Source organism: Perna viridis, chromosome 2 (assembly GCF_037379345.1).
Source record: "Perna viridis isolate PV_CMFRI_1.1 ecotype Kerala chromosome 2, ASM3737934v1, whole genome shotgun sequence".
NCBI classification, from domain to species: domain Eukaryota; kingdom Metazoa; phylum Mollusca; class Bivalvia; order Mytilida; family Mytilidae; genus Perna; species Perna viridis.
Genome location: NC_142446.1, coordinates 42672567 through 42698689, shown reverse-complemented (window position 1 = coordinate 42698689; position 26123 = coordinate 42672567). Strand labels below are relative to the sequence as shown.

General features: G+C 32.6%; 1 protein-coding gene across 4 annotated transcripts; it reads right to left on the bottom strand.

The window, feature by feature from the left end:
* Window positions 1–14217: 14217 nt before the first annotated feature.
* LOC148625172 (uncharacterized) lies at window positions 14218–25891 on the bottom strand. 4 transcript variants are annotated; one of them, XM_088568532.1, is made up of 2 exons: window positions 25658–25891; window positions 14218–15753 (listed from the first exon to the last, which is right to left on the bottom strand). In XM_088568532.1, the coding sequence occupies exon 2, from the start codon at window positions 15708–15710 to the stop codon at window positions 14322–14324; it is 1389 nt and encodes a 462-aa protein (XP_088424658.1). In that variant the 5' UTR covers window positions 15711–15753; window positions 25658–25891; the 3' UTR covers window positions 14218–14321. The 4 variants fall into 4 exon arrangements, with proteins under 4 accessions (XP_088424658.1, XP_088424661.1, XP_088424657.1 ...); XM_088568535.1 differs by lacking the exon at window positions 25658–25891 and adding an exon at window positions 25614–25630; XM_088568531.1 differs by lacking the exon at window positions 25658–25891 and adding an exon at window positions 23466–23736.
* Window positions 25892–26123: the final 232 nt, after the last annotated feature.

The window sequence follows — 26123 nt, the reverse complement described above, 5'->3', positions numbered from 1 at the left end:
GAAAACCTGACCGCAAACCATAGTGGTGCACCGTGTTGGGAAAGATGCCACGTTCCTCGCACGTTAAGAAAACCCTACTGTGGTATTCTCCCGGAGTAGGAACCATACAGCTGCGCCACGGGATTCTAAATTGCCCGACCCTACCCACCTCTCCCTATTTTCAGTGGCAATCAAAATTTGTCGACCCCATTATCCTTGTGGTCCATCCCATTTTTTATTTCATCATCATTTCATGTTCATTTTATCATCCACTTCATGTTCATCGCCTGAATATAGCTTAAATATTGCTGCTCGGCGTTAAACCCCAACAAACAAACAAACAAGTAAAATAGTCACTTGTATTTGTATAGCTTATGAATATGGCGTCTCCATGGTTTTGTAATACATGTGTTTTCTTCTGTATACTTCAAAACTAGTAAGTAGGTGTTTTATAGGTCATTTATGAGTGTTTTATTCTGTGTTTGGTACTAACATGGGACTGAAATTAAATTCACCGAAACTCATCTATGGTTTTGTAAGATATATTTTCCAACTTCTTTATTGTAATACCCTTTAAAAACTGTATTCAAAGGAATCTGAATAGAAAAGTGACTTTTAAATGTCCAAACTGAAAATTGTAAAAGACTTATAAGGTTACTTCCCAGTGTAAACAGAATGTTGGGTATTTGTGTTGACAACGGAAGTCGTTACACTAAAAAACAAATTTCATTTTATAAGCATGTCAACTGATTAAGATATTAAATAAAAAATTATTAAATTATCAAAATATTTTATAAATTTGTTGACATGTTCTAATGGCTAATTGCATCATTGGTTAAGAATAGGAAAAACAGGAACCTGATAGACAAAAAAAAACCGTATTATGCAGATACCTCAGATGAGTTGATCAATCAACTTTATACTCTTTTATTTTCTATATCACTAATACATGAGGTACAATTCTACAGGAGAATCTGGCATGTGGATGGTTTGCATAAATCTATCTATAGAGACATCTGGACTAAAATCAACCCATGTAGCAAAACATTTGGCATTGGGCAAAGTGATCGATCCTTCTTGATAACTTTTGTCAATGGGAGAGTCAATTAAGCATAAAGATTTTAGCAAACAATATTCAAAAATGCAGTAGGGGATATACGTGTATTTTAAAATAAGCCTGTCATTATCACATTTAACTCTTTAAAGTAAGAGTTGATTTAAAAAATCAGCATAAGCTTAAGACAGTGAAAGGGAATTCATTGGAATCTGGATTCAAAGGGTAATAAATAAGGATAATTCATGCATCGATGGAATAAGGGTTTTTTTTTTATATATATAAATCCGTCGAGTCGCTCATAAAATGTAAGGTCCAGGGTAGACGGAAGAAGATAGGAAAACTATGACACCTAAAAAAATCAGTTCTAATGGTGCAGATGCAAGATGATTCCATTATGCACCTTTTATTTTGCACTTCAAGCTTGATGACTTTGTGGTTTCCTGTAGAAACATGGACTGTGTCATTCGTCGACCAAATAGGACCTCGTTCTTATATGCAACTCTACTAAAATATAGAATTGTTTTTTCTGCGTTTCATTTTTTTTGTTTTGTTTTATTTGGTTTTTGCTTATTTTTAATATTTAGGTTTTTTTTCTTAATCTGAGTGCCCTTATTGATTTTGAACAGTGCATTTGACTTCTCGTTAAATGAATATTATAGACATAAGTAAAGGGTATCTATAAAACTACTGATGTCTGGAAGGAAAAGTTTAGTTGCAGGGTCCTAATTTTAGTATTCGTTAAATGAATACATGTAGATAAGAAAAGGATATCTATATAAAAAAAAACTACATATGTTTGGTAGAAGGGTCTTAATTATAGTATTAAAGTAGTGCTCTAGCTAAGAATCATGTAACATCTGATTCATGGTTGGCAAGCCTACATTTTTTTTTAATAGTTTTTTAATAGTTTTGATATTTTGTTAAAAATGTTATAGTCAGAAATGATCATGCGGCTTTTCAAATAACATATGCTCTTAGGAGATCAAAATTATATAGAGTGTACTGTAGAATTCAAAATAAAGGGAGATAACTCTGTAAATGTCACTAAATTGCAATAGAAATGTTGGATTTTCAATGCGGATTATCTCCTAATAATAATAATACATTTCATCATATAGACCCACAAAACAACTTATTAACAAAAATAAAGATGTATAGGCTTTTTGGAGTGTATCAGATATTACAGAATTTGCAAGATTCTTTGAAATGATTCCTTCATGAAAATTGTCAATATCATCTTGACAAGTTTTATATAAACGTTTTTTATGTTTTTAAAACTTTTTTTCGAAACTAGAAGTAATAAATATTTAAATGAATTACGAAAAACCTTTCTTTTTTTATGTTTGTGAGCAATACATTTAACTCCTCGGCAATGGAATTCCATAAACAGAAGTAAAAAAAATATTAAATAAAACTATTGTTGTGAGGAAGTAACAGGTCGGTATAAAAGTCTCTCTCTCTTTTTTTTTTTTATAGTATTCTAGTATAATTTCTGTACACTATTTCTAAAAATAGATTCTGAAACCTGGTTTTTGCTTAATTGAAGAAATCTGTATGAATGTTTCAAATAATTAGGTTTCATGAAACTAAATTATTACAATTACGCTATTCTTTGATTTGTAATAATACCTATTTCTATGATCATAGGTCATTTATTTTTGCAAACGTTTAATTAAGGTTTCTTTAAGGTCTTTCTTTACGTGGGAAAAACCTTGTTGCTTTTCTAATGTCATTATTATCTTTAAGATTCATGTCCCTTTAAAACAATTTCTTTCAATTCCTCATATCTTGAAAACATAGCATTTTGTCAAGAAGTGAGTAGGAACACTAAGTTTTGAATAACTTTATACAGGGTCGTAAAGTCAGTAAAGAGTAATCAAGGGAACCAAGGTTACAGCGGTAATCAAAAGAATGTAATCCAGGGACAAAGACTAGACATGGAAAATAAACATACACAACCAAGAACATAAAGTAACTAAAATCATACATAGAAAGTAACAAAAGCACAAACAAAAAAACAAAAACATTCATCTTTTAAAATTGAACCTTTTAGATAAACCTTGTCTACTTTAAAAATAATCGGTATTGTGAAATGAATGTTTTCACTAAACACTTAAAGTTAATGGTTTATTCACAAGTGTATTCTTCATTTCATTACACGAACTTTACAGTGTGAGAAAATTTAAGAAAAAAAACATTCTAACTTCCCAGGAACTGAAATAAAAATTACCGAAACTCACTTCATGTAAATTATTATTTTCAAATTCTCTAATTTGTAAATATTTTAAAAGAAATACATAACATGTTTTGATAGTTTAGTGGCTTAAAATTTCCAAATCCAAATTGTAAGTAGACGATTTAGATTACTTCCCTATGTATGATGTAGAATGTTACGTGTTTTGTTGACAAGGAATATTCTTACATGTAATGACACCTTGCAGGTCAACGAGCATGTTGTCTGATGAACGTCATATAATTTTACAAACACACCGACGCAGGGTAATTACATCATTTTGGTTGTTGTGATCTGGAAAATCCCTAATTAGAAAACATATCCATTATTTGATCATTTATATTTTTATGTATGTATCATTACGCGAGGTACTGTTGAACAAAGCAAACCTCAAAACTATGAATTCAAAGAATCTACGAAATTGTATATATTCCCTTATTCGCGAAAATTGGTATCCACAAATTAAATTATTTCCACGGTAATTTATCAAACAATTCAAGAGTGGTTTATCAGTCCGTTGGTATCAGGCCTACAATAAAAACAAACAATAAACAGTCAATGTCTAGAGCTACTTAACTTTTGCAGAAAAGCGGCTCAACGCCCAGTCCTTTATCGCCAATTTAACTACAAAATTCCTTTTTGAAAGGGCTCGTAATTTCAGTGATAAAGTACAGGCGCGACTGGAGAGATTTTTGGAACGGGTTTCATATAAAGGTGGTAAATTTTCGACAAACGAATATGATATAAACAAAAATTTTCAATCAAAAGCGGGAGTTCCAATTACCAATCATCCAATTCTGTCTTCTTTCTTAAATCCTCAAATATAGTTATCCCTTGAAATACTAAAGTTGGTCTCAATAATTCATTTTTTACCCCCAAAAAATCCTTCTTATATTTTTTCCGTATTTTGTTAACTGAACTTTCGTTTTGTGAAATGAGAATAAGTGTCTTGGTAATTCAAAAAAAAAATTATCAGTTATTTCATGGGAAATATGGTATAGTATTGTCAAAGTTTACAAATTTGTTTTTTGAATTAAGTAAAACTATCTTATCTTGCCCATACAGATCACTTGCATCTAATGACTTTGCCAAAGAGACTGCTACATGAACTGGTATTGCGAACATTTTATGCTTGTAAAAGATTGATATATTTTTATCGCATTTTTGTTTCTTCCTTGCTTCTTTTTTTATTTGTTTTTATTTTCACTCCTCATTTTTATCAGAAGTCGTCTATTTTGTTTATAAGAGTTTTGCATTTGAAAACTCTTTTGGAAATTTCTAGAAAAGAAGCGAAAGAGAAAAACGCAAACTTTAGACATTATAAGGAACTGAATGGTCAGTTGCAGATTTTTATCCTTACATTCCAAGTAATTTATTCCAAATATTTCATACTGCAAACTTAGCTAGGTTATACATGTAATTAATTTTGAAAGATTTTTTTTTTAATATTTTACATTTTCAAATAAACTGATCCTCATACGGTATAGTATTATTTGAACTATAAACAGGAAGAACTTCTAATACCCGAGTAGTTTTGAAGGTTAACGACATAATATTTTAAAGATTTATGCATTCCATCATTTTAGCTTGGAGGTACGATTGAGATTGATTTTGTAACATGGAATAAAATCGCACATGAATTAAAGTAATACCTTTGTCCTCTTGTCAACCCTTCCCAAAATATAACTCGTATAATTTAACCGCTAAGTCAATTGTACCTACACCACTGTTTATAAATTAAATTTATCTTTTCTTCCCAAGATATCAACTATGATAATTTAACCGCAAAGTCAATTTAAATACCAAAAATACCATTCATATTGACTTTGCAAATTCCAGTATGCTGTACATGTGTTACGAGGAGTAACCTCTCATCAGCTGAATCCGAACCAAATACACAAGAAAAAAACTTTGCATACAGTAGGCACTTAAAACTAACTATATGGAGGTAGGAAGCCAAGTTAAGGAGCGAGAGGTTATGTAAAGTTAAAGAGTAATCAAGGGATTCAAAATTATAGCGGTAATCAAAAGAATGTAATCCAGGGGCAAAGACCACACATGGAAAAGTGACATACACAACAAAGAACATAAAGTAACTGAAATCATACATACAAAGTAACAAAAGCAAATGAACAACAGGGATTGTTGGCACTTTTGAGTATTTACTATATTGAAAAGTAACCGACACATCTCTTAATAGATGGAATGGTGTTTTTTCTCTTCTCTTTACTTTTTTGTGACCCTATTTAAGAATAAAATTACGGACGCAGTGTTTTGAAAAAGAAATAATTCTAGTATTTAAGAACTTTTTTTTATCAATTTCAAAACTGAGTAAGTATCAGATTTGTTAAAAATCATTAATTTAATTTCGCTTGATTGATTTTAATAGTGTATCATCAGCAGAAAAACGTGAACACTTTATTAGTATCATTAGCATCATTGGTGTAACCATGGAAATGACCAAGTTAACGAAGATTGTACTTAAACATAGGTAGTTCAAGCATTGTTAATGTAAAACTGTTACGAAACATTGTGGATTTATTACGGGGAAAGAGAGATAACTCAAACTGATTTGTTCCACTAACCCTCGTTTCTTTTCTGCAGCAAGCACCTGACATATTTGAGTTAATGTTAAGAAAGTTTTACATTTTTGTAGTATAAAAATTAAAGACATACATATTATCGACTTTACCATAAAATTAGAAATAGTTAAACAATGAAATATTTTCTTTGTTATAACTTTAAATTCGTTTATTCCAGAAACTCGAGAGATGTTACCTACACAAAGTTACACAACTGTATGTTTGATTGATTTCGGTAACTTCGTACAAAATTTGAAGTTTGAAGCTTTATTCGTGTAATCAGTAAACAAATCCCTTACATGTGCAAAATGTGTAGATCTTAATTTGATTTGTATCCTGTATGTTTTCTTTAGTATACTTAGTAACAGTAACACGTACTTTATTTCGTTATACGAATTCCAATTTGGTTTTTGAAATCGAAACTTACACTGGACTGAAAAAAAATATTTCGACGAAATCCATTTGATGGACATTGTAAAAAATGTAAAACTTGTATTCAAACGTTTGCGAATAAAAGAATGACTTTAAATGTATAAACTAAAAATGTAGATAGACTATACGTCGCAATGTAAGCAGAATATCGTTATTTGTACTGAGATTAACACTTTGTCTTAACACCAAATTGCGCATCAGGAAGCCTATCAACTGATTAACGTCTTGAATAAAATAAAAACTTATAAATTAATGACAATATTTAAACACGAGCACGAAACCAAGCATTATAAGACACGCAGTCGCGATTCATCATGGCTAGCCTTGGACCAATTACTCCGCAATTGCGTAAACGTCTTCACAATTAGACCTTTATGGACTAACGTGCCAAAAACTTCCAAGATGGATTTCAACAAAGCTAATCGGTGAATAAAATATTTCTTTTAAAATGAAATTGGAGCATGAAATTAAAAAAAAAAGATTATTTTTCCTTCCCTCATTTATCTCCGCAAACGATCGCGAAATTAATTAGGAATACCCTATCAGGCTGGACCCTGATTACTGGTCTGGTCAGAATAGGCTCAAAACGAATATTCGACGGTTATTTGTCGTATTGCCGTCTTTTTACACATTGCATTAAATGGAGAGTTTTTGTAACATATCAGCTTATATCCTATTGTTAGTCAATAAATAAAAGTATTTCAATTACTTCCAATACTGTTTTCCGAAGTCCAATTCTTAAAAATCTTGAACAGTTTTGCCTGAGTATGGTTAGATTTTTATTCAAACTTAACAATTTAAGAAAGCTATCATTTGTTTTATGATATTGTTATTATTGTATCATTTTTTTTTCGATAGTTTTGGTTAACGTCTTGTAAGTAATTAATATTTGGATTTTGGTACTTGTTATTTATTTTATTCTAATGCTACTGATTAGAGTTTACTCTTTGAAACACGTGTACAGCATATCGAAATTTTATAATATATATGATTGGTATATTTGTATTCTGTTTTGATAATTGTTTGACAATATATTGTTAGCTTTAAATGGTTTTCTATTCACTTAACATTCAACTCACAAATACGAACAGTAATGTCGACCTTTTTGTTTTTACTTCAGCCTTCTGTTTATTATTTTACTAAATAAGGAAGTATAATATCGACAAGTATCCTCATGCTTATATTATAATAAAGAGAGGTAACTCCGACGGTCTTCTACATTAAAATATTTAACCATTTATTCGAATATGTCAAATATAAAATAAATATTTAAAATTAATATACTTGCGAGTATGGAGTTACAGTTCTTTTTATCACAGTCTTGACATATATCAGCACATAACACTTGATACCATTAAAGATGCAGTGTATCGCCGAAGTTTTTAACTATATCATGTATTCGTATACAGTTAAAGAATAGACATTTTTTAATTATCGTTTTTGTTACCTTTCTGTTTGCACCATTTAAAAATATGTATATTAATCTACTTTTTCTATCTTCATTTTGTTTGTAATAAATGAATACAATAATTGAAATACGATATAGTTGGTAACGAATGCTTGAACGTCCGTTTGGCAAGACAAAGTCGTGTTCAACATCATATTGCCTTGAAGTGTCCTTCTTTACTGTGAAGACATGCCAGCATTAGCTGAGCATCGTGATCAATTATACGTACATTTTATTTCGAATAATACAAGGCGTGTTTATGTTTGGCGTTAATTTGAGTAGTTATATATTCACAACATTAAAGTTAAATATCTTATTATCTCAATAACCAGAATGTATAAAATATAGGATGCTTATACCACTGATGCATTTGGTCCTTTCTCCCAGTTTTAATGGAGTCCGAGTTTTGTTTACATGTGTATCGTTATAGTAATGTGTGTAATTTGTGGTGCTTTTGTTGTTTCTGTGTTCTGCTAGTATTCTTAATGGATATCCGTCCATGCATTATATCATGCGGTATTCTGTGGTCTGAATTACTTTTCCACTATGTTTACATATTTGTTTTACATGAACCTATCTACTTAATAAAACACAATATTATTTATATTTCAGACTAATAGTACTTGACTTACTTGACTTTAACCCTTCCATCCTTTCCAGAGCATAGGTCGACTATGACCTGGCTTTCCATTTTCTTCTGTCCTGGGCGAGTGTGTCAATCTGATCCCAATTCTTTTAACGAGATTTGGTATAGTGTATATGTCAAAGAGACAACAACCCCAGGCTTCCCATTGGTCTACAATGAACGATGTGGAAATCCTCTGGGCAGGCTGCAGCTGGACCCAAAACATCATTGTTGTCTTGTTATTTTCCTTTCTGTTCTGTTGACTTTTAGGCCTCCATCGCCATCGTTGTCTTTGTGAATTCCTGGCCAAGGCCTGATTTACGATGGTGGTTTCCGGCCTTCTTAAAGTATGTCCTTTCCATGTCCATTTTCTCATTTTTATTTGTAATTCTATAAAAAGCTGGTTCATTTGTCATTTTATTCTACCATTTGATCTGGTTATTTTCATTAGCGTTTCTGGGAAAACATTGTATTGTAGAATTTCGAAAGTGTTGTTCTATCAATGTTATCAAAAGCCTTTTTCAAAGTCCACGAAACAAACATATGGTGATGAATTTCACTCAATAGACTGTTCAATAATTATCCTAAGAATGGTTATTTGGTCTGGATATGACCTATTTTGTCTAAACCCAGCTTATTCATTGCAGAGACATGTGTCAAAAGCAGACTTCATTCTTTCCAGAGGAATTTTTTTCAGGATTTTGCTAGGGGCATAAAGTTTTTCTTTGTGTAATGATTGGTGGGTCTTTTGGCATTGGTCGATTGAGCAGATCTTCATAATGTTCTTTCCATCTGCTCAGTTGTGTTAATCTTTCTTTGCTTTATGTTCCACTGAAGTTTTTTCATCAACAAAATCTGGGAGTGTCTGAAAGCGGTTGGGTAGTTCTAAATAATCGATATTTCTGTTTGATGTTTTTTGTCTCTGCGGAGGTAAGTATTATATTTATTGCCGATCTTATTATTGTTGGCTTGGTCGTTCTTGAATTTCAACCTAATTTTACAAATTTAGTACATATAAATGGTGATCTGATCCAATGACTGCACCTCTCTGGTTTCTAACACACTCACTACTAATTAACTACTAATAACTAGCGTTTTCATTCATCACTCTGAGACCTTCTTTTCCCATTATCAAGTCATGCCCGGTATTATCATTTCCTATCTTCGTATTTACATCTCTCATCCAAATGGGTATATGTTTCTTTGTTTTTGAGTCAAATACAACTTGTATCTGTTGGAAAAATTCTGTCTGTTCATTTGGGTCATCTGTTGGTGCACAACATTGTAAGATGAAACTTTTTCTTAGATTTGTGTAAAATCTTGCTATGATGATATGTGATGACATTGCCTTCCATTCTATCAAACGTTTTGATGCACTCTTCAATAACATGAGTCAAACTCCTTCAGTACGTGGTGCTTCTTCTCGGTGACCTGAGTATAGCAGTGTTTCACCTATTCTACCAAAACTTTTTTTTATAGTATAGGGTAGTTTGTCCTATGACAACCTTCTACGTGAATGGTCGGATTTTTTCTATATGGATTTTTTATCCCGTAGTCGATTGCTGTAGCTGACGAGTTCCATCTACCTGGATTTTCTGTCTGGATTTATTTTAATAGCATTTGATTAAATAATCTTATCACCAGGCAGAGATAATATTTAAGAAATAGTTGGGGACTATGTTTGCAGGCATCAGGGCATATCCACACACCGATGGGACATGCAAGTCGTCTATCTAGGGGCCTAGTCTCATCCGAGACCAAGTGGTTCTGCTTGGGGCCGTAAGGTACCCAGTTATTATCTGCCACTTCGAGGAGGATTCAATATCTAGCCACACTAGTCTTGCTGTACGAGAAGCTATAATTGGCAGAAAGACTTATGAACTCGGCTTACTTTTTGCAGCAATAAAGCAGCAAGTAAATGATGCAGCTGAAAGTGAGAGTGACAAGCAGAGACACCATACTGTATGCATCAATATAGGCATTTTACAAAAAGATGATAATAGCTTTACTAATAATACTGTGCATTAAAATGTAGTTACAAGTAATATATATAGCATACATGCATTAAAGGTAGAACAAGTTACTTGTTTATGTTTGTAAAAATAAAAAGACACTGACAATTTAACAGGTTAATAAAACTTAATTATTACGAAAGACAATGAGTCATAGAAACGCTTTCCCTTCCACAGAAATGGGGGTTTTCATCATTGTTTTGACAACTGTCAGGGCTACATTTTAAAGTAGTTTGACTAATAAAAAGCTATATTCCCAGCACTATCAAGAAAAGCCGTTTGGCTTGATGAATGCTACTATATATATAAATATGAAACAGCTCTGTTTGTTTACAACGTGTAAACACTTTGAAAGCCTTAAGATTCTTTGCATTAACGATATTTAATCCAATAGACGCTTAACCCACATGAACACCTGGCCTCCTTTGTAAGGTGTGCTTCGGCATTTCGTATAATGTCTGCACGTTGTCTCAATAAATTGATATATAATTTAAGTTAGTCTGTACTTGGGCATTTCGCTGTTTAATATAAAATGTTTTAGCTCGTGAGTGCAGTTCAAATGCCGCACAATATTGACCACAGAATATTTTATTTTCGGTTGTGATTACGTTAGTTAGTGACCTTATTGTGGATATAACATATATGACCTAATTATGGACTCAAAACTGCTCAAAAATATTACGGGAAAAATAACGAAAACTCTCTCAAATTTGTAATGCGTTACTACAACTATTTAGATTTGTTACATTTAATTATTTTTGGTTCAAATAGTGCTGATAGTGTCCTCATTTTTTAACATATCTGAACGTTTGGCTGTGGAACCGATTTATCAAGGCCGGTATGACTTGCTTCTAAAGTATAATTAATATCTCACGTCAGGATATGGAAATGAAATGTTTCATTATTATAGATTAGGTAAATGCAAAACTGCTTTTAAGTTCTATAAAAAAAATTGTCATTTCCTTTTTTACGGAGTGTTAGATTATGCGTTTAAATCTTTGATGTATTGTCATTTTTTTTAAACGTTTGCAGAATTTGGTTCGACCAGTCCCTAAGGGTTCTTGGCGAAATTGTTGCAAGAATCATTTTTAGCTCAACAGATCTCTCTTAATGATATTCGCCCCTGCTCTTTAGTGTTCGAAATTTGCAACCATCCAGTTTTTTTTCCATAGCAAAGCAATGGGATCCATGATTAGCACTTTGTAAGTCGACGCGTACGTTCTTATTCCTTTTCGGTAACAAAACCCTTTTCTTTCATCAAGACTATCATTATACGTTTTACATTTCTTGGTAGAAATTCCTCATACTTTGTTGGAGATAATTCCAAATCATCTTCCAAATATACAGAAGAAGATGTATGCAAAATGCTGGAATTTTTAATCGACAACGTATTTGTCCGGTGTGGTGGACGCGTTTTTCAACAAACGGTCGGAATACCAATGGGAACTTACTGACCTATTCCTTTACTCTTATGAGGCTAAATTTATAGCTGATCTGATCCAAAAGAAAGAATATCGTTTAGCTAGATCCTTTAATCTCAGTTTTTGCTATATAGATGACGTATTATCTTTAAACAATCCTAATTTTGGGGCTTTGATACACCGCATCTACCCCAAAGAACTTAAGATAAAAGTTACTACAGACACTGTGAGGTCGGCCTCATATCATGACCTACACTTAGAAATCGATGGTAAACGAAAACTATTGACCAAACTTTAGGACAAACGTAATGACTTTTCATTCAGAATTGTCTACTTTCCTTTCATCTATGGCAACATCCCTTCAGCACCTGCGTATGGAGTGTTCATATCACAACTCATACGTCATGCCAGAGCTTGCCGAAACTATGAAGACTTTTTGTATCGCGCTAGAATTCTAATAAATAGGCTTCTGGAACAGGGTTATGTTGCTACAAGATTGAAGAAAGTTTATGGTCGTCATCATGAACTCGTGGATCGTTATGGTGTATCCATCTGCGCCATGAAAACTGATTTGTTCAACGTGTCATAGTTTTCCTTTCCTCTTTCGTCTACCACGGGCTGGATTTTTTATGAGCAACTCGGCGGGTGTTTCTAGAAAAGCAGAGGAGGCTTACCCTATCGATTCACCTGGTCCATGCTCCCAGTTTTTAGTGGAGTCCGAGTTGCTCATTTGCTTTTGTTACTTTGTATATATGATTTTAGTTACTTTATGTTCTTTGTTGTGTATGTCTGTTTTCCATGTCTGGTCTTTGTTCCTGGATTACATTCTTTTGATTACTGCTATAACCTTGGTTCCCTTGATTACTCTTACAATATTGAGGTCCTAAATGTAAATAACCAAATTTGTCCTTTGATTATGACTCTTCGTTCTTTAAAACTTGTATCCTCTGATTATGACTCTTCGTTCTTTAAAACTTGTGCCCTCTGATTATGCCGATACATTGAGAAGTACAACTATCTACAGAGAGAAAGAATCTTAAACAACATTTTGGCTGTTCAAATTGTCCCAAACAGAGCTAGATAACTTTTGCCCTTGTAGAACATCAGATATAACTAATATGGGAACCCGCGGTGGTAATCAGTCATTTATCGTTGCTTTTGGTAAATTGATGACCTCTTCGGAACAGTGCATCTGAAAAAGTTTCGTTCATCACGGATAATAACATTGATCGATATATCGACCAGGGACTCAAAGTACAGGGTTTATCTACACGCTCCTCTGATCAATAGATGGCTAAACGAGATAACTTCCAACAAACATTGGACACAGTCAATAGTATACCAACACAAATTACAGAGATTTAAAATTTTAAATATTATTTGATTGACCTTTGGTACTAAGGTTTGTTGGATAGATTCCAATAGGTTTAAGTTTTAAAGAAATTCAAGGTTAAAGTTATTGAATGTATCTCTTTCGGTGATCGGATAAATACAGATTTAAAAGCTGTAATTAATGGAGGTATTTACTGCAAACTGGTTTATAAAAAACTATCGTAACATATGTGTAAAATAGTACGCTTTCCCAAGTTTGCATATATCAAAGCTAAAGAGTATAGTTTGATTCTATTTCAAATACTGCAAAAATAATTAAGTAGAGGAAGCTAACTAAACCGGAGTACCTCGTACACACTCCAAGTTACTTGTTAAAATCTGAGTTCCTTGTTTCGTATTTATTTCAGTTTGATCCTATGAATATTTGTTGTTTCTCCGTTTTCTTTGTTTAACATTCATGTTGTTCATCGTTGGTTGCGCTTGAATTCAATATTGAATAAGTTGTTTACGAAGATATTGAACATTGCGCTTTGACGTGTTGACATGTCATTCGTGCAGCTTGTCTCTTTGGACAAGGCTTTCGCTTTCTCGATTTTAAATTTAAGAGTAAATAGTCGATAAAGCATAGACCCCAATAAATGAACATGAAAATTCTCCTGCTTGTTAATAAAGTCTGTCTTCGTATGGGTTACCGTTTTTGTTGTTGCCGTTAGTTGGTATTTCTGTATTTTGAAATTATGTTTAAAGCATTTTGTTTACAAAAAAAGAATTATTAGTTGTATTGACTTAGGATTTCATGGGTTTTTCATTATTTTTTTTCATTGTATATTTTACTTTTACTATATTTTTACTATACTTTTACTATATTCCCAGTTTTTAGTGGAGTCCGAGTTGCTCATTTGTTTTTGTTACTTTGTATGTATGATTTTAGTTACTCTGTGTTCTTTGTTGTGTATGTCTGTTTTCCATGTCTGCTCTTTGTGCCTGGATTACATTCTTTTGATTACCGCTATAACCTTGGTTCCCTTGATTACTCTTTGTAAAGAAGAATTTATTGCTCTTTGTTGGGTTTGCGTTCGGTAAAGATACCACAGAGATTTTATATACTTTTAGCCTCTTCTTTTGCTTTTGTCGCAACAAACACATTTTCATATACAGACTTAATAGAAATATAATTATTACACAATAAGGTATTTACATTTTAAACAGTATACATTGATACCGTCGGTCGGCCAGTTACAGGAACAGTGTAACTAACACTTTGGTTGGATGTCTGATTAGGTTGAACATGATAGACTTTCTCGTCGTTTGGTGATTTTAAATGTTCCAATTTCTCAAGCCAGTTTTTGTAAAGTTCATACGTTGATGTATTTGACGTCATGGTAGGCACTGCCCATTTTTGTTTCGTTACGGAAGTTCCAAATTTGTTCATTGCCGATGCACATGGGTTCAAATTATGCGAAACTTTTCTGTACCTACCATTAGCTGAGTTTGATGCCCTCATACTTTGTGGAGGCATTCTCCATTTTATTCCAACGGTATCGAATTTATTCTTTCTTGTAAAAGTAACTGGCTGAGCGTTGGAGTCACTTTTGAAACTCTTCACTGAAATACTATCGGTCGGAGATTGTGATGTGTAATATGTAGTCGGAGTCTTACTATCGTCAATTTCTCCATCTAGACCAGTCCAAGTTACTCGAAGTCCCTTTTTCTTTTGAGATTTTTGCTCTGATTTACAGGTTACTGAACTACCCGCTTCGCTATAAATGTCAGAGTCTTTAATTGAAAGGGTCAAAACTTCATACTCTGGCATGCCGTATGTTTTACGAAGTATGCTTCGCTCTGGACTGTTGTTATCATTAATTGAGGGATACTTGTTGTGTGGCTGAAAAAGACCCATATGTTTGAAATGTTTTACGAAAGTTGGGTCTTCGTTTTCATATTCTACTGGAAACATATGAAAATTCGATTTCAGCTCCTTCCGCTTTTTTGCAGAATCACGTGATGATCCTCTCGACAAATTTTCCCGCCCTGCATGAGTTTCACGTCCTCCATTTGGATCATCCTCCGATGTGTTACTGAGGTGAAGGGATGGTGACATTTTCAATGTGGGCAAAGACGAAACTTTTGAACTCGTGTTGCCAGACCGACCGCGGATTTGCGCTCGGATTTTATCTTGATTCTTCCTCAGATATTCAGACTGTCTTCTCATCTGTTCTTGTCTTCTCACCAACTGTTGGCTCTGACTGTCGATGCGATTTGCCTCCATTTGCATCTCACTATCGTATTGTTTGTTTAGATTATCTAAATGAACCAGATCTTTAAGACTTTCGCGACGTAGTCTATGCATCAATTCGCCATTAACGGCAACTTCCTTAGGCACATTTTTCCGTAATTTAGAAGACAAGCTATTTGTGAGAAGATTTTTATCAACTTTGTATTTTCTATTGATTAAGAAAACGTCTTCTCGTACAAACTCGTTGACCGTATAATATGTCTCTTTTGGTCTTTTCTGTTTCTGAGAAGTGTCTGATCTGAGGTCAGAAGCGCAGCTGTTCTCTTTCTCTTCTGTTATGGAACGTTTTCTCATCTTGGCATAAGGTTGGTAAGTACTGATTATCTCTTCGTATATTCTGAAAGAAAAAGAACATTTCTTCAATTACATGTACAATTATAAAATGTATATACAGCATTTCGTGCATTTTAATGTTGTTTTTGCGTAAAAGAAACCAGTTGAAAATATATAGGAAATAGAAAACGGCAGAAACATATATGGTAAGAAATTCATGTGCAGTGGAGAGACAAAGGATAATAAGAAAAATAGGAAGATGAAAGTAAGAAAAATAGGGAGATGAAAGAGAAAAATGAAAATTATCGGCTTGTAAAAATAACCACCAATTCGCCATGGTTTGTAATACGAGACGTTTTATAACAGTCTAAACCAACAGTTTATATTTTTGTTGAACAATCAAACTTACCGAAATGTAGAAAAGAGCTAAAACAACACGACATGGCCTTAGATATATTGTGTACACGTCTTTTGATTAATTTCCACCTTTTTAACGGATTACTGTCTGGGTTCGTATCAACAGATCGTATCAACAGATCGGAAATTAACAACCAGTGAATAAGATTAATGTCTTAATTAAACATAAGTCGTATCGATGTATTCATATAAAACACCTTTATAAGTATATATAAATATTGACATTTGTAATAGACACGACAGGCTATTTCAATAGTTTCGAAACGTGTTTTCAATTATTCTTAAAAAATATACATGAGACCGAATGCGATAGCATGTTTCGTGTGTAATGATTTCTGCAATGCGCGGTCACGAAATTTACGTTTAGGTTAGTATAATATTGGTAAAAAAAGTCCCCTCTGTGAATTAATTAATTTATATGCAAATGTAGAGAAACTATTTTAAAAGAACGTTAATTCAGATTTTACACTGTGTGCGTTTAAAAAAACATAAGCGAAACAGTGTCAAGTAATATCACAGATGTTATAATTATGTAAAATTGTAGCTATCATCTCAGTGTTTATCTATGAGAAAAAAAAACTCTAAAATTAATCAATGAATAGTACTAATAGAAATATACAACGAATACTTACAAAAATGAAAAAAAAAATCCGAATGCTAAGAATATTAGACTCGGTGTACCAATCCAAATCCTGTAAGATACAATCTATCTTACAGATCTATATATATATATACTCAAGATCTGATCAAACTCTTTAATGTTATCTTATCTTGAATACCCAACAGAAAGGCTTCGTGCTTTAAACGGTTTGTGGTAACCTATCTAAAATATCAGCCAATCGTAGCACCCACTGGAATGCAGTATAGTTAGTAAAAAATCAATTGAAATCAATCAATTTAGAAATTAATACAACTTTAAACCCATTTGACTTCTCAGTCGGGCGCCGATTCTGAACTTTTGTAGTCTCATTTGAAGGACTGTCATTTTGGAAAGGGTATAGGTACGATACTCAAATGACGTATTGTAAAAGTTCAACTAGGTTAAGGCTCTCAGTGTCATGTGATGCTTTGGTGGGCTTTTGATAGAGAAGAAATACCACTGTGTTATAAGTCTTTGCGATTATTCTTGTCAGTAACAAGAACGAAGGAATATTATTGCATTATTTTATCCGTCTTTAGGTAGTAATTTGAAAATAAATTTGTTTCAGTGTTTAAAAAATATTAAGAAATAGTATGACACTTCACAAACATTTTTTATTATATCAAATTGTACCGACGTCGTCGGGAAGGTTCTGCAAGGTTAAGACTGGGGCATGTAATGCCTTGATGATCTGTGTTAAAAGTTTAGATTTTGCAAAGGTAGAGCAATCTTAAAAGATAAATGTGGTTGGTCATATAACATTAGTAATGAATGTTTTTGCGTGACTTCACATCTCTTAAAGAAAAAAAACAAAATTAAACATAAATCTTTAGACGGATAAACGCATAAAGACTAATAAACAACCTCACAGAAGCACGTGGTATAACATCAGTTTTAAGGGTTTATAAATCAGAAGCAATGAAAAATATAAAAAGAGCTTCAAATGTTGATTAATAATTAAAATCAAAGATTTTTTTTTATTTATCATACGCCATTAAAATATCATACAATGTGCTTTTAGACCTGGAGTAAAAATATATAAGCTACATCCCGCTACAATGACTCGAAACAAAATGTTATAACAAAATACATATGTTTGTTCACAAAATAGGAGTAACTATCTATGCTATGAGTTGCGTGTACATAGTACGTTCGTTGACGCATACACGAACTGAGAGACTAAAAAATATTTTTTTCCTCTCTTAAAGGCCTTTCGAAATACTCGGGCGTTATTCAAATCATACGTTGTTTGACAATCGGATACATGTAACGTCGCGTACAATCATTCACTTCTTCCCGCTTTTGCAAGATTTTGCATTTTCTGATAGGTTTGACTGCAGCGTCTAGAGTCAATTTCGAACGTCAGACGCTGCTACAGAGAGCTTGTTAAGCTTACAGAAGGCGTATGTTTTGACTAGTATCCATTACTGAGAGTTTCTACCAGAAGTACTGCTAATCTTTCTTTAACTTTATTAGTGCTTTAAACCAAGTTTTATCTATTTTATTATTTGACTAGATTTGTTATAGAACCAAAATTCGTGATGTTTGTGTTATTTCGTGTTATACAATCTTGTCAAATATTTCTCTTACTACAAGTCACTATGTTTATTTGGGCCAGGTTCTGTTTAAGAACCCATGAATGAAACGCTTACTATGGAATCCAATAACTGTATGGAATAGAAGTACATGCTTTAGAAAGATGAACACATGTGAAAAGTACATGGCTACGTAGTGGGGTGAATCCGTCCAAGGTTACAAGAGACTTACAAGGAAAGAAGTGAAAAGTCAAGATGTGAAATTGCTAGAATAATAAAAAATTATAAAAATGAAAAATTAGGAATTCACCCAGTGCCCAAGATCAATGAGGAAGACTCGAATTTCCTGAGCAGAAGACCAACTGATAGGCGCGCGGAAAAATGACGGTGGCACAACAAGTTAGAAACGGACGATTTTGGTTGATAAGAGCAAATGAAATGAAATGATAAGTTGCTGTGTATGATCATTGATGTTATAAAATCCATAAAGATTTGTAAATGACATTGATAAATGGTTAATGTCGTTTTAAAGATTTTTTAAAAATAGCTTATCCCTCTCCAAAGAAACAAATTCAACTTGATTACATCATTTGAAACATAACACATAATTACGTAAGAATAAGACTGCATTGATGCTTGCAAAAATATTGACAAAAAATTTTAATCGCCTTCTATACCTATTCTGTGTTTTCTAGAAAGGCAACCAAAGCATCTTATTCATGCTAGGATATTTAATCCAAACCGTCATTAAAATCTCCTATTTTTATGAAAAATGATACTAATTTTATCACCAGTGAATCCTCTTTGCAGGAAGCAGCATTGTTTTTCTAAAGCTCCATGGTTTACATGTAATCTTAAAACCCATCAAAAAAGTGTCAAATAGAAATCCGAAGATTTAAGATTCACGTGTATTCCCATGCTAATGCATGTAAACAAATCGACAGGAATCAGGAAATCAAAAAACTTATACGTTGGATTTCATTGTCCTAAAATCCCATTCTTTATGTTTGAAGACTTTAACAATCACGTGACATGCCATGCAATAAATGAAAAATTACAAGAAGGAAACACCAAACAAAAGTATTTTATTCTGAAAAATGCTTAATATTTAATTTTTAAAGATGCAGATTTTAAAGGATTTTCATGTCTATTATGATTTAAAACTCCTTATAATGCATTGTTTCGTAAGCTCTTTAAACCCAAGGTGGCTCATCTACGTTGAAAACATGTAACGGAAACTTGTTTACAAGGTTTCCATAGGTCGAACAAAAGGAGGAAATGAGAGCCACTGATGTAGATATGTAGTCATAAGGATGAAAGAACATTCATTTGGGGATGGTTTATTGTTCAATAAGCACTACTTAATCAAATAGACTTATCACTACAATAAAAAATTTATCCAGGAAGTACCGTCTAATAAGAAGATATGAACATGACATTCAATAGCATTTTGAACAATTTGTTAGAAAGTGATAATCTATGAAGTCATAACCTTGAAGCTTTGTTAGGTCTCGACCTTCTGTTGCATATCAGATATTTTATTCGAATGTCCAATACTTTAGGGGTGAAACGCTTTTGAAGAGGCTTTTCTCTGAGGGTTATAAATAATTTTATACGTGAAGAACATTCAATGTATCACTCGATGCAGAATATATATTCTGATTTTATTACTTGTGTGTGGTTATCTTGATACCAGTACTTTAAACATTATGGTAAATGATTAAGTTACCTCAACCATGCAAGGACAAATTATAATACTGGTATTGCTAAACGTTTAAGTCTTTTCCTATCTACAATGCTTAACGATACATTCCTTGACAATTTGTTGCGCGATTACTGTTATCTCCGCTTTCGATGAGAGTGTAAAGATCATTTTATTATCGATGACTTTTGTAGTCTCCTCGGTTTGAGGTATTAAAAGAATAAAAACACATTTTCGTAATACATTGTAACCTAATTAACAGGAACTATTGGTGTATATATATTTACATAAATCAAAACCACAATTATACACATATGACCCCATCTTTTAGCTGCTGTTGCATAACCATGTTTATTCAAGTGTAGAAATAGCAGGAGCTAAGTTAGAACAGTCCTGCCAGACAACGAAACGCCTTGCTAGACATTTTATTTTTGTCCGAACCTTTGCATTTATTTATTTCAAATGTAATCTTAAGACCTATAAATTTCTATAATAAATACCATTCACTTACTCTATGCGATGTTTTCCATCTTCTGAGATATGGATATAAGTACCAGTACTTTACTGTGCTGTTCAATGCAGCATTTTGTGCTGTTTTTCCATTTTAATTCAAATATATGCAATTTTAAAAAAAACTTATGGTTTGCCTTTAAAATGTGTGACTACAGAGGAATTTTATGTTCCTAGACCAACTAACAAGTGCTTACTGATGATTAACACCAATATGCCAAAACTAAACTTCAGAAATGCTTTGAAGCCCCATAAAGGCATATCAAAAGAAGATAAGAATTTAAATATGTTCGCAAAGTTGTAAGTCTATATATAACAAAGTCATGTGGCACCAAACATAAACCAAACTTCCATTGTGCTTTAGCTTCTAATTACCATTTTCGACGCAAACACCTTTTGGAAAATTAGGTGTAAATGCTCAAATATGGATGTACTGTATGTACTTTGGGGAAGATTTTGTGCAAGATCAAGTTCATACAAGATCAAGTCCATACAAGGTCAAGTTCATACTAGGTCAAGTTCATACAAGAGCAATCAATACAAGTTACGATAAAGGTTATTGATTCAATAAAAAAAAACACTATAATTCTAACGCTTCTTAGAGGTTATTCTGTGTGTTGTTTAATGACTCCTAGTCCCTGTAGATTTCAATTTACCAGAGTTTATATAAACATATGCCCTGAATTGGAATAGTTGCATTTTGTGTAATACCATTTAATAGAAACAAGCAAAAAATGTTTAAAGTGGGGTATCAAAGACAAAATCAAATGGAAATTATTTCTTCAATCACTTGGTGATTTCATAATTTGTTTAAAAAAAAACAAGTAGAAACACCAGTAATTTGATAAAGAATTTGAATTTGAAAGCTTTTCATAAGTCATTGTTTAGAACGCAACAATGCATTGAATAATATGTTCTTAGTAAAGTAATTTTTATTTTTGGGTATTTTTATTGCTTAATAAGTGATTCTTGAAGTGATATACTTCACACGTTAAAGTACACAAAATATTTATTGTTTATGAGGACGTAACTTGACTTCAAATTAAACTTTAAAAATTTATTGCAGAATGAGAGATTGAAGTAAGAAACCTTGAAAAGATTACCATGTATTCAGTTCTGGCTGTGACTACTCGTCTGAGATTTAGTGAGTTTGCACAAAGACCATAAAACCTTGGAAAGGATTATTTGGTCTTCAGACACCCCTTGATGAAAAGGAACAAAAGAACTTATATAAGTGTTTACACAGCATAATGCATTCTTCAATATTTCTATTTATTGACATGTTGCTTACATTTTGCCAAAGTCACTTGACATTTTTAAATAAATTCTAATCGTTATTCAGCATTAGGTGAAGTTTAACAAATTGGACCGAAATGTTCTTTCGAAGCATTTGTTCATTGAATATTTCAGTCACGATACGTTTTCTTGTAGCTACGATTCCTTATAAGAGATAGCTTTAAGTTATGCGGGTAGGTCAAATCAAAAAAGAAAGGGCACTAAAGAAACATTTTACAAAGTATTACCCCCATGTAAATCGTAAAGGTTTTTAGAACTACATTAATATAAGGATTTGTTATGGTACATAAACAAATCTCTTAAGTAATAAAAAAAATGTTCAATAAAATCCAGTGTAGGGCCTTTTTATGACCAAGAGGTGTTGACGTAATTTAAAGCTCGTTAAAATATTGTTTTACCATTCTTCCATTTCAAAGTTTCCAGAGAAATATATTTGATTCCAAGAACTTGTATATTATAACTATTGATCAGTTTTTTTTATCGAGACAGATAGGCACCAACCATACTCAGAGACCCAAACAAAATGAAGAAAACCTATCTAGGGGACCAGATGGTTCATAAGTCAAAAGTGTTTTTAGATGTTTCAAAATCGTATAAGTAGCACCTTCAATATCTTTTCAGACAATAAAGTAAACATTTTGAAGACCTTTGGCACCCATGCCAAGATTGTAAATAAGAATTATAGAATTTTTAAATTAGGCCATTGGGGTAGATATAGAGTCTGAGTGTGACTTGACGACCCTTAAAAACGAGAATTACTGGTGATATAATGGGATAATAAGAAAGAACCATTGTATATACCAGAATCGCAAAATAAAAAGGAAGAAATGTCTTTAAGAAACAGCAGGAAATAAAAAACAATGAATTGTAAAGGCAAACACACAGAGAGCCACTCGGTTTCTTGGTATCCTACAGGGTGAGTAAGGCCGTGACGTCTAAAGATGTAATAACAAAAATAATTTGATACCTTAAATGGCTTTATTGCACTGGCGATAAAAAAAAATATATCAACATCAATATATTCGATTTTCGTAGTCCGAAAATATCAAATACGGCGAATATCGTTACTTTAAAAACCACATTTTTTCGACTTTTTAATTGTATATATAACGGTAAGTTATTAATTTGGAGCATCGAAAAATCATTGAAGAACATGGGATGACCGACTTAATTTTGACCGAATTTGGTTGTTAATTATTAATACATATTTGGAGTTTAACTGTTTGAGCACATGTTCAGGAATGATTCCCTGATGCTATACCGTTATTGATTATTTGATATGATTTTCTTTGTTATGACAATAAACTTTCAGAAATTTGCAGAAATGATATGAATATCTTATAAGCTTAAGAATTTAATTTCTCCACGACAAAGAATGACTACGGGTGGCCTTCTCTTATTGATTCATATATATTGTCAAAAGGAGTAGACAGAAAGTTTAAACATATGCACTTGTAGCCGTCAGTATGTATAAGTACCATTTTATATCTATATAAGTAAAGCTCAGTGAATTATACAAATAACTGCAACCGTAAATACTTACTCTGAATTTCATCACTTTCAAGGCTAAAATTTAAACTGTTTAAGCCCTCGTGCGGGACTATCAATTTACACGAAAAAATGTTGAGGATGACTAGTATTCTGAAATGTGTCTGTTAGAGAAAACGTGTACCTACCTCCATTTTCGGCGAATGACACAATTCCAAAATGTAAGTCGCAACTGATTAAAGGAAAAGGCAGATCAGCTAAGAACAAAGGGTCAATAACAAGTTCAATTCAGCCCACTGAAGTCAAAAGTGGTAGAGGAACTATTCAAAGCTCAATGTTACACATAAGTCAGAGTTCAATAAAATTTGCTGAAAGTCTATACTTGTTTCGAGTGTGTTTAGCGAGTCAACACGGTATCCAATAGCATATTAACTGTAACCTCGATAGTTCGAAACGTAGTATCATCTTCCATTTAAATATTGATAATAGCATTATTATCGAAATATCTAATTGACAAGAGGCAACAAATGGTTATAAGAATATACTAATGGGAATAAATGTTTTGAATTCTTGATGTTTGCTTTTGTTCAGCTTTCTTAAACATCCAAAATAGGTATATAGAAATTTAGAAAAACGTCGCGCCCTTCTAAAATGTAAATTTACATTCTTTGTGTTCAAATTTACACTCCGAATTTTAAAAAAAATGACATTTACAAATGATTTGAATTTAACAATGAATCTGGTTTAACGTGGAGTCCCGTTAAATTAAAATTCTGTTTGCATACCAAACATGTTAAATCCTTAGTTTGCCTCTTGAAATACTTAAATTATTGGTACATTTATTTCAATTCAATGCTTAAGTCAAAATATAACATGACATTTGAGGCTTCATACAAAAACACCGTTTAAGATTTTCTTAAGAACTGAGAAGTGTTATGCTGAAGTTCGAACGATAACGTACCTCAATCTATTTTTAGCGTCAGATTGTTTTTTAAGATATAGACCTAAGTTTATACGAAGTCACACAGCTTGTGGTATTTACACAAGTACAAACAGGGGCGTAGCTAGGCCTGTTTTATTTGTACGCAAAATTACGGCGAGGGTTTTTTTTTTTGGGGGGGGGGTCGCTCAATGCCCCCAGTGAGTCATTGCATGAAACCTTTATTTCATCTTTAAAATGTGTGTTTTTATTTTGTTACTTTTTCCGAAAGTACGCAACTGCGTATTTGTGTATAGGCAGCTACGCCCCTGACGAGCAAACGAAAATCTGATTAATAAAGCATTTCAACACTGCCTTATTAAATAGTATACAAAAAGAAAAGTAATGAACCTTTTTTGAAGGATGGGGCGGAGGAGGTAGTACAGTTCAACACCAACGTGTTACTAGGTTCATAGCATCAAGTATATAAATCTAAAACAAATGCGCCATCCTTGGCTTGAGAAGGGGAAATCGAAATTTATTACTAAAGATAGCCATATCCATGCTTACATTATTCTCATATTGAGATTTTTCTTGCATTCGCTTTCTCAAAAGCGATCACGTTTACCCATTTTGCAATGCAACTGCATGTCATGTGCACAAGCGCGTGTTTCTTGCTTGTTCTGTTTCTTTTAACTGAACTAAGTTTCTATGCAAAAGTACTTGTACCCGGCATTGATTTACCTACAAACAAACTTCAATCTACATTTTGAAAGTTACTACAGACTAGTTATTTAAACTGTCGTAAAATTCAGCAAACAACTATAACACACAGAAAATGACATGTATGTGAAACAGTGTATTCATGAATTTTAGACATAGTTTGGAAAACCAGTTTGATTTGTCATTACTTGCTTATACTTTCCTTTTTGAAATATGCATGTAAATGACACTCATTTAACAAAAAATCTATTGGTTCTCAATAGTAAACCGAAAATTGTGTAAAAAGAAATGACGCCTCGCAAACTCCAAATCAGCTCCAGTTCCGTACCTCCACTGGAATGGCAAAAGTTGTGCCGGTATGGAAGAGACCAATGTTCCGGAGTTTGGACGCCTCGATCGTCATGGATTCGAAATCAAAGAAGAAAAACCATTTATAGGGTTTGTTCCACGTTCAGGGTGTTCTCATTGTATCGCTTTTTAAATGCAATACTAATGTTCATTGTATAATTTCTTAATAGAATTATAAATACGCATATTTCAGATAAACTTGATAAAGATGAATAGAACATAAAATGTTCGTTTTGGTTGTTTTTTTTTAAAACAGCAAACACTAAATGATAATGAAAATGAAAAGAGAGAATGATTACTCGTTTTGCTTTGTAAACGTCTACAATAATGTGATGTAAAAACTTACATTAGTATGGAGACCAATTATTAAAATGGTTTAAAGAAACTTACCTGCAGAAGACTCCAGCAAACTTTAAAGCCAATTTATATTCCACGCATGGATGGCTTGTACTTGGAATCACTTCCTGCAACTTTCTACAAATAAACAAACTACGCCAGACATCAATTTCATCCGAGTCAATTTCAGATCTAGTTACGTTTTGTTTATTATTTTTTATTGATTTGGTCCTGTCTCTGTAATTTTGCAATATAATGTTCTATTCACTTAGAGAAAATCCTGTTTAAAACTTTTTAATAGGCTTAGAAGACATGGTTCGATAGAGAATTTTTCAAAAGGTAATATTGCATTAAATCCTAAATTTTCATTACATACTATTATTTAATAAGTAAGTAAGTGGAATTCGGATTAAACATCGGCGTGAACGATCTCAAGCAGAACAAATATTATCAAAATGCGGAAATGTTATTAAAGTTAGGCTGATGAATATGTTTAGTACCATAGATAGCTCACTTCTTG

What these genes read in the sequence shown, in the direction of transcription:
- LOC148625172 (XM_088568532.1), bottom strand. Translation starts at nt 15,710, where the DNA reads ATGAGAAAACGTTCCATAACAGAAGAGAAAGAGAACAGCTGCGCTTCT.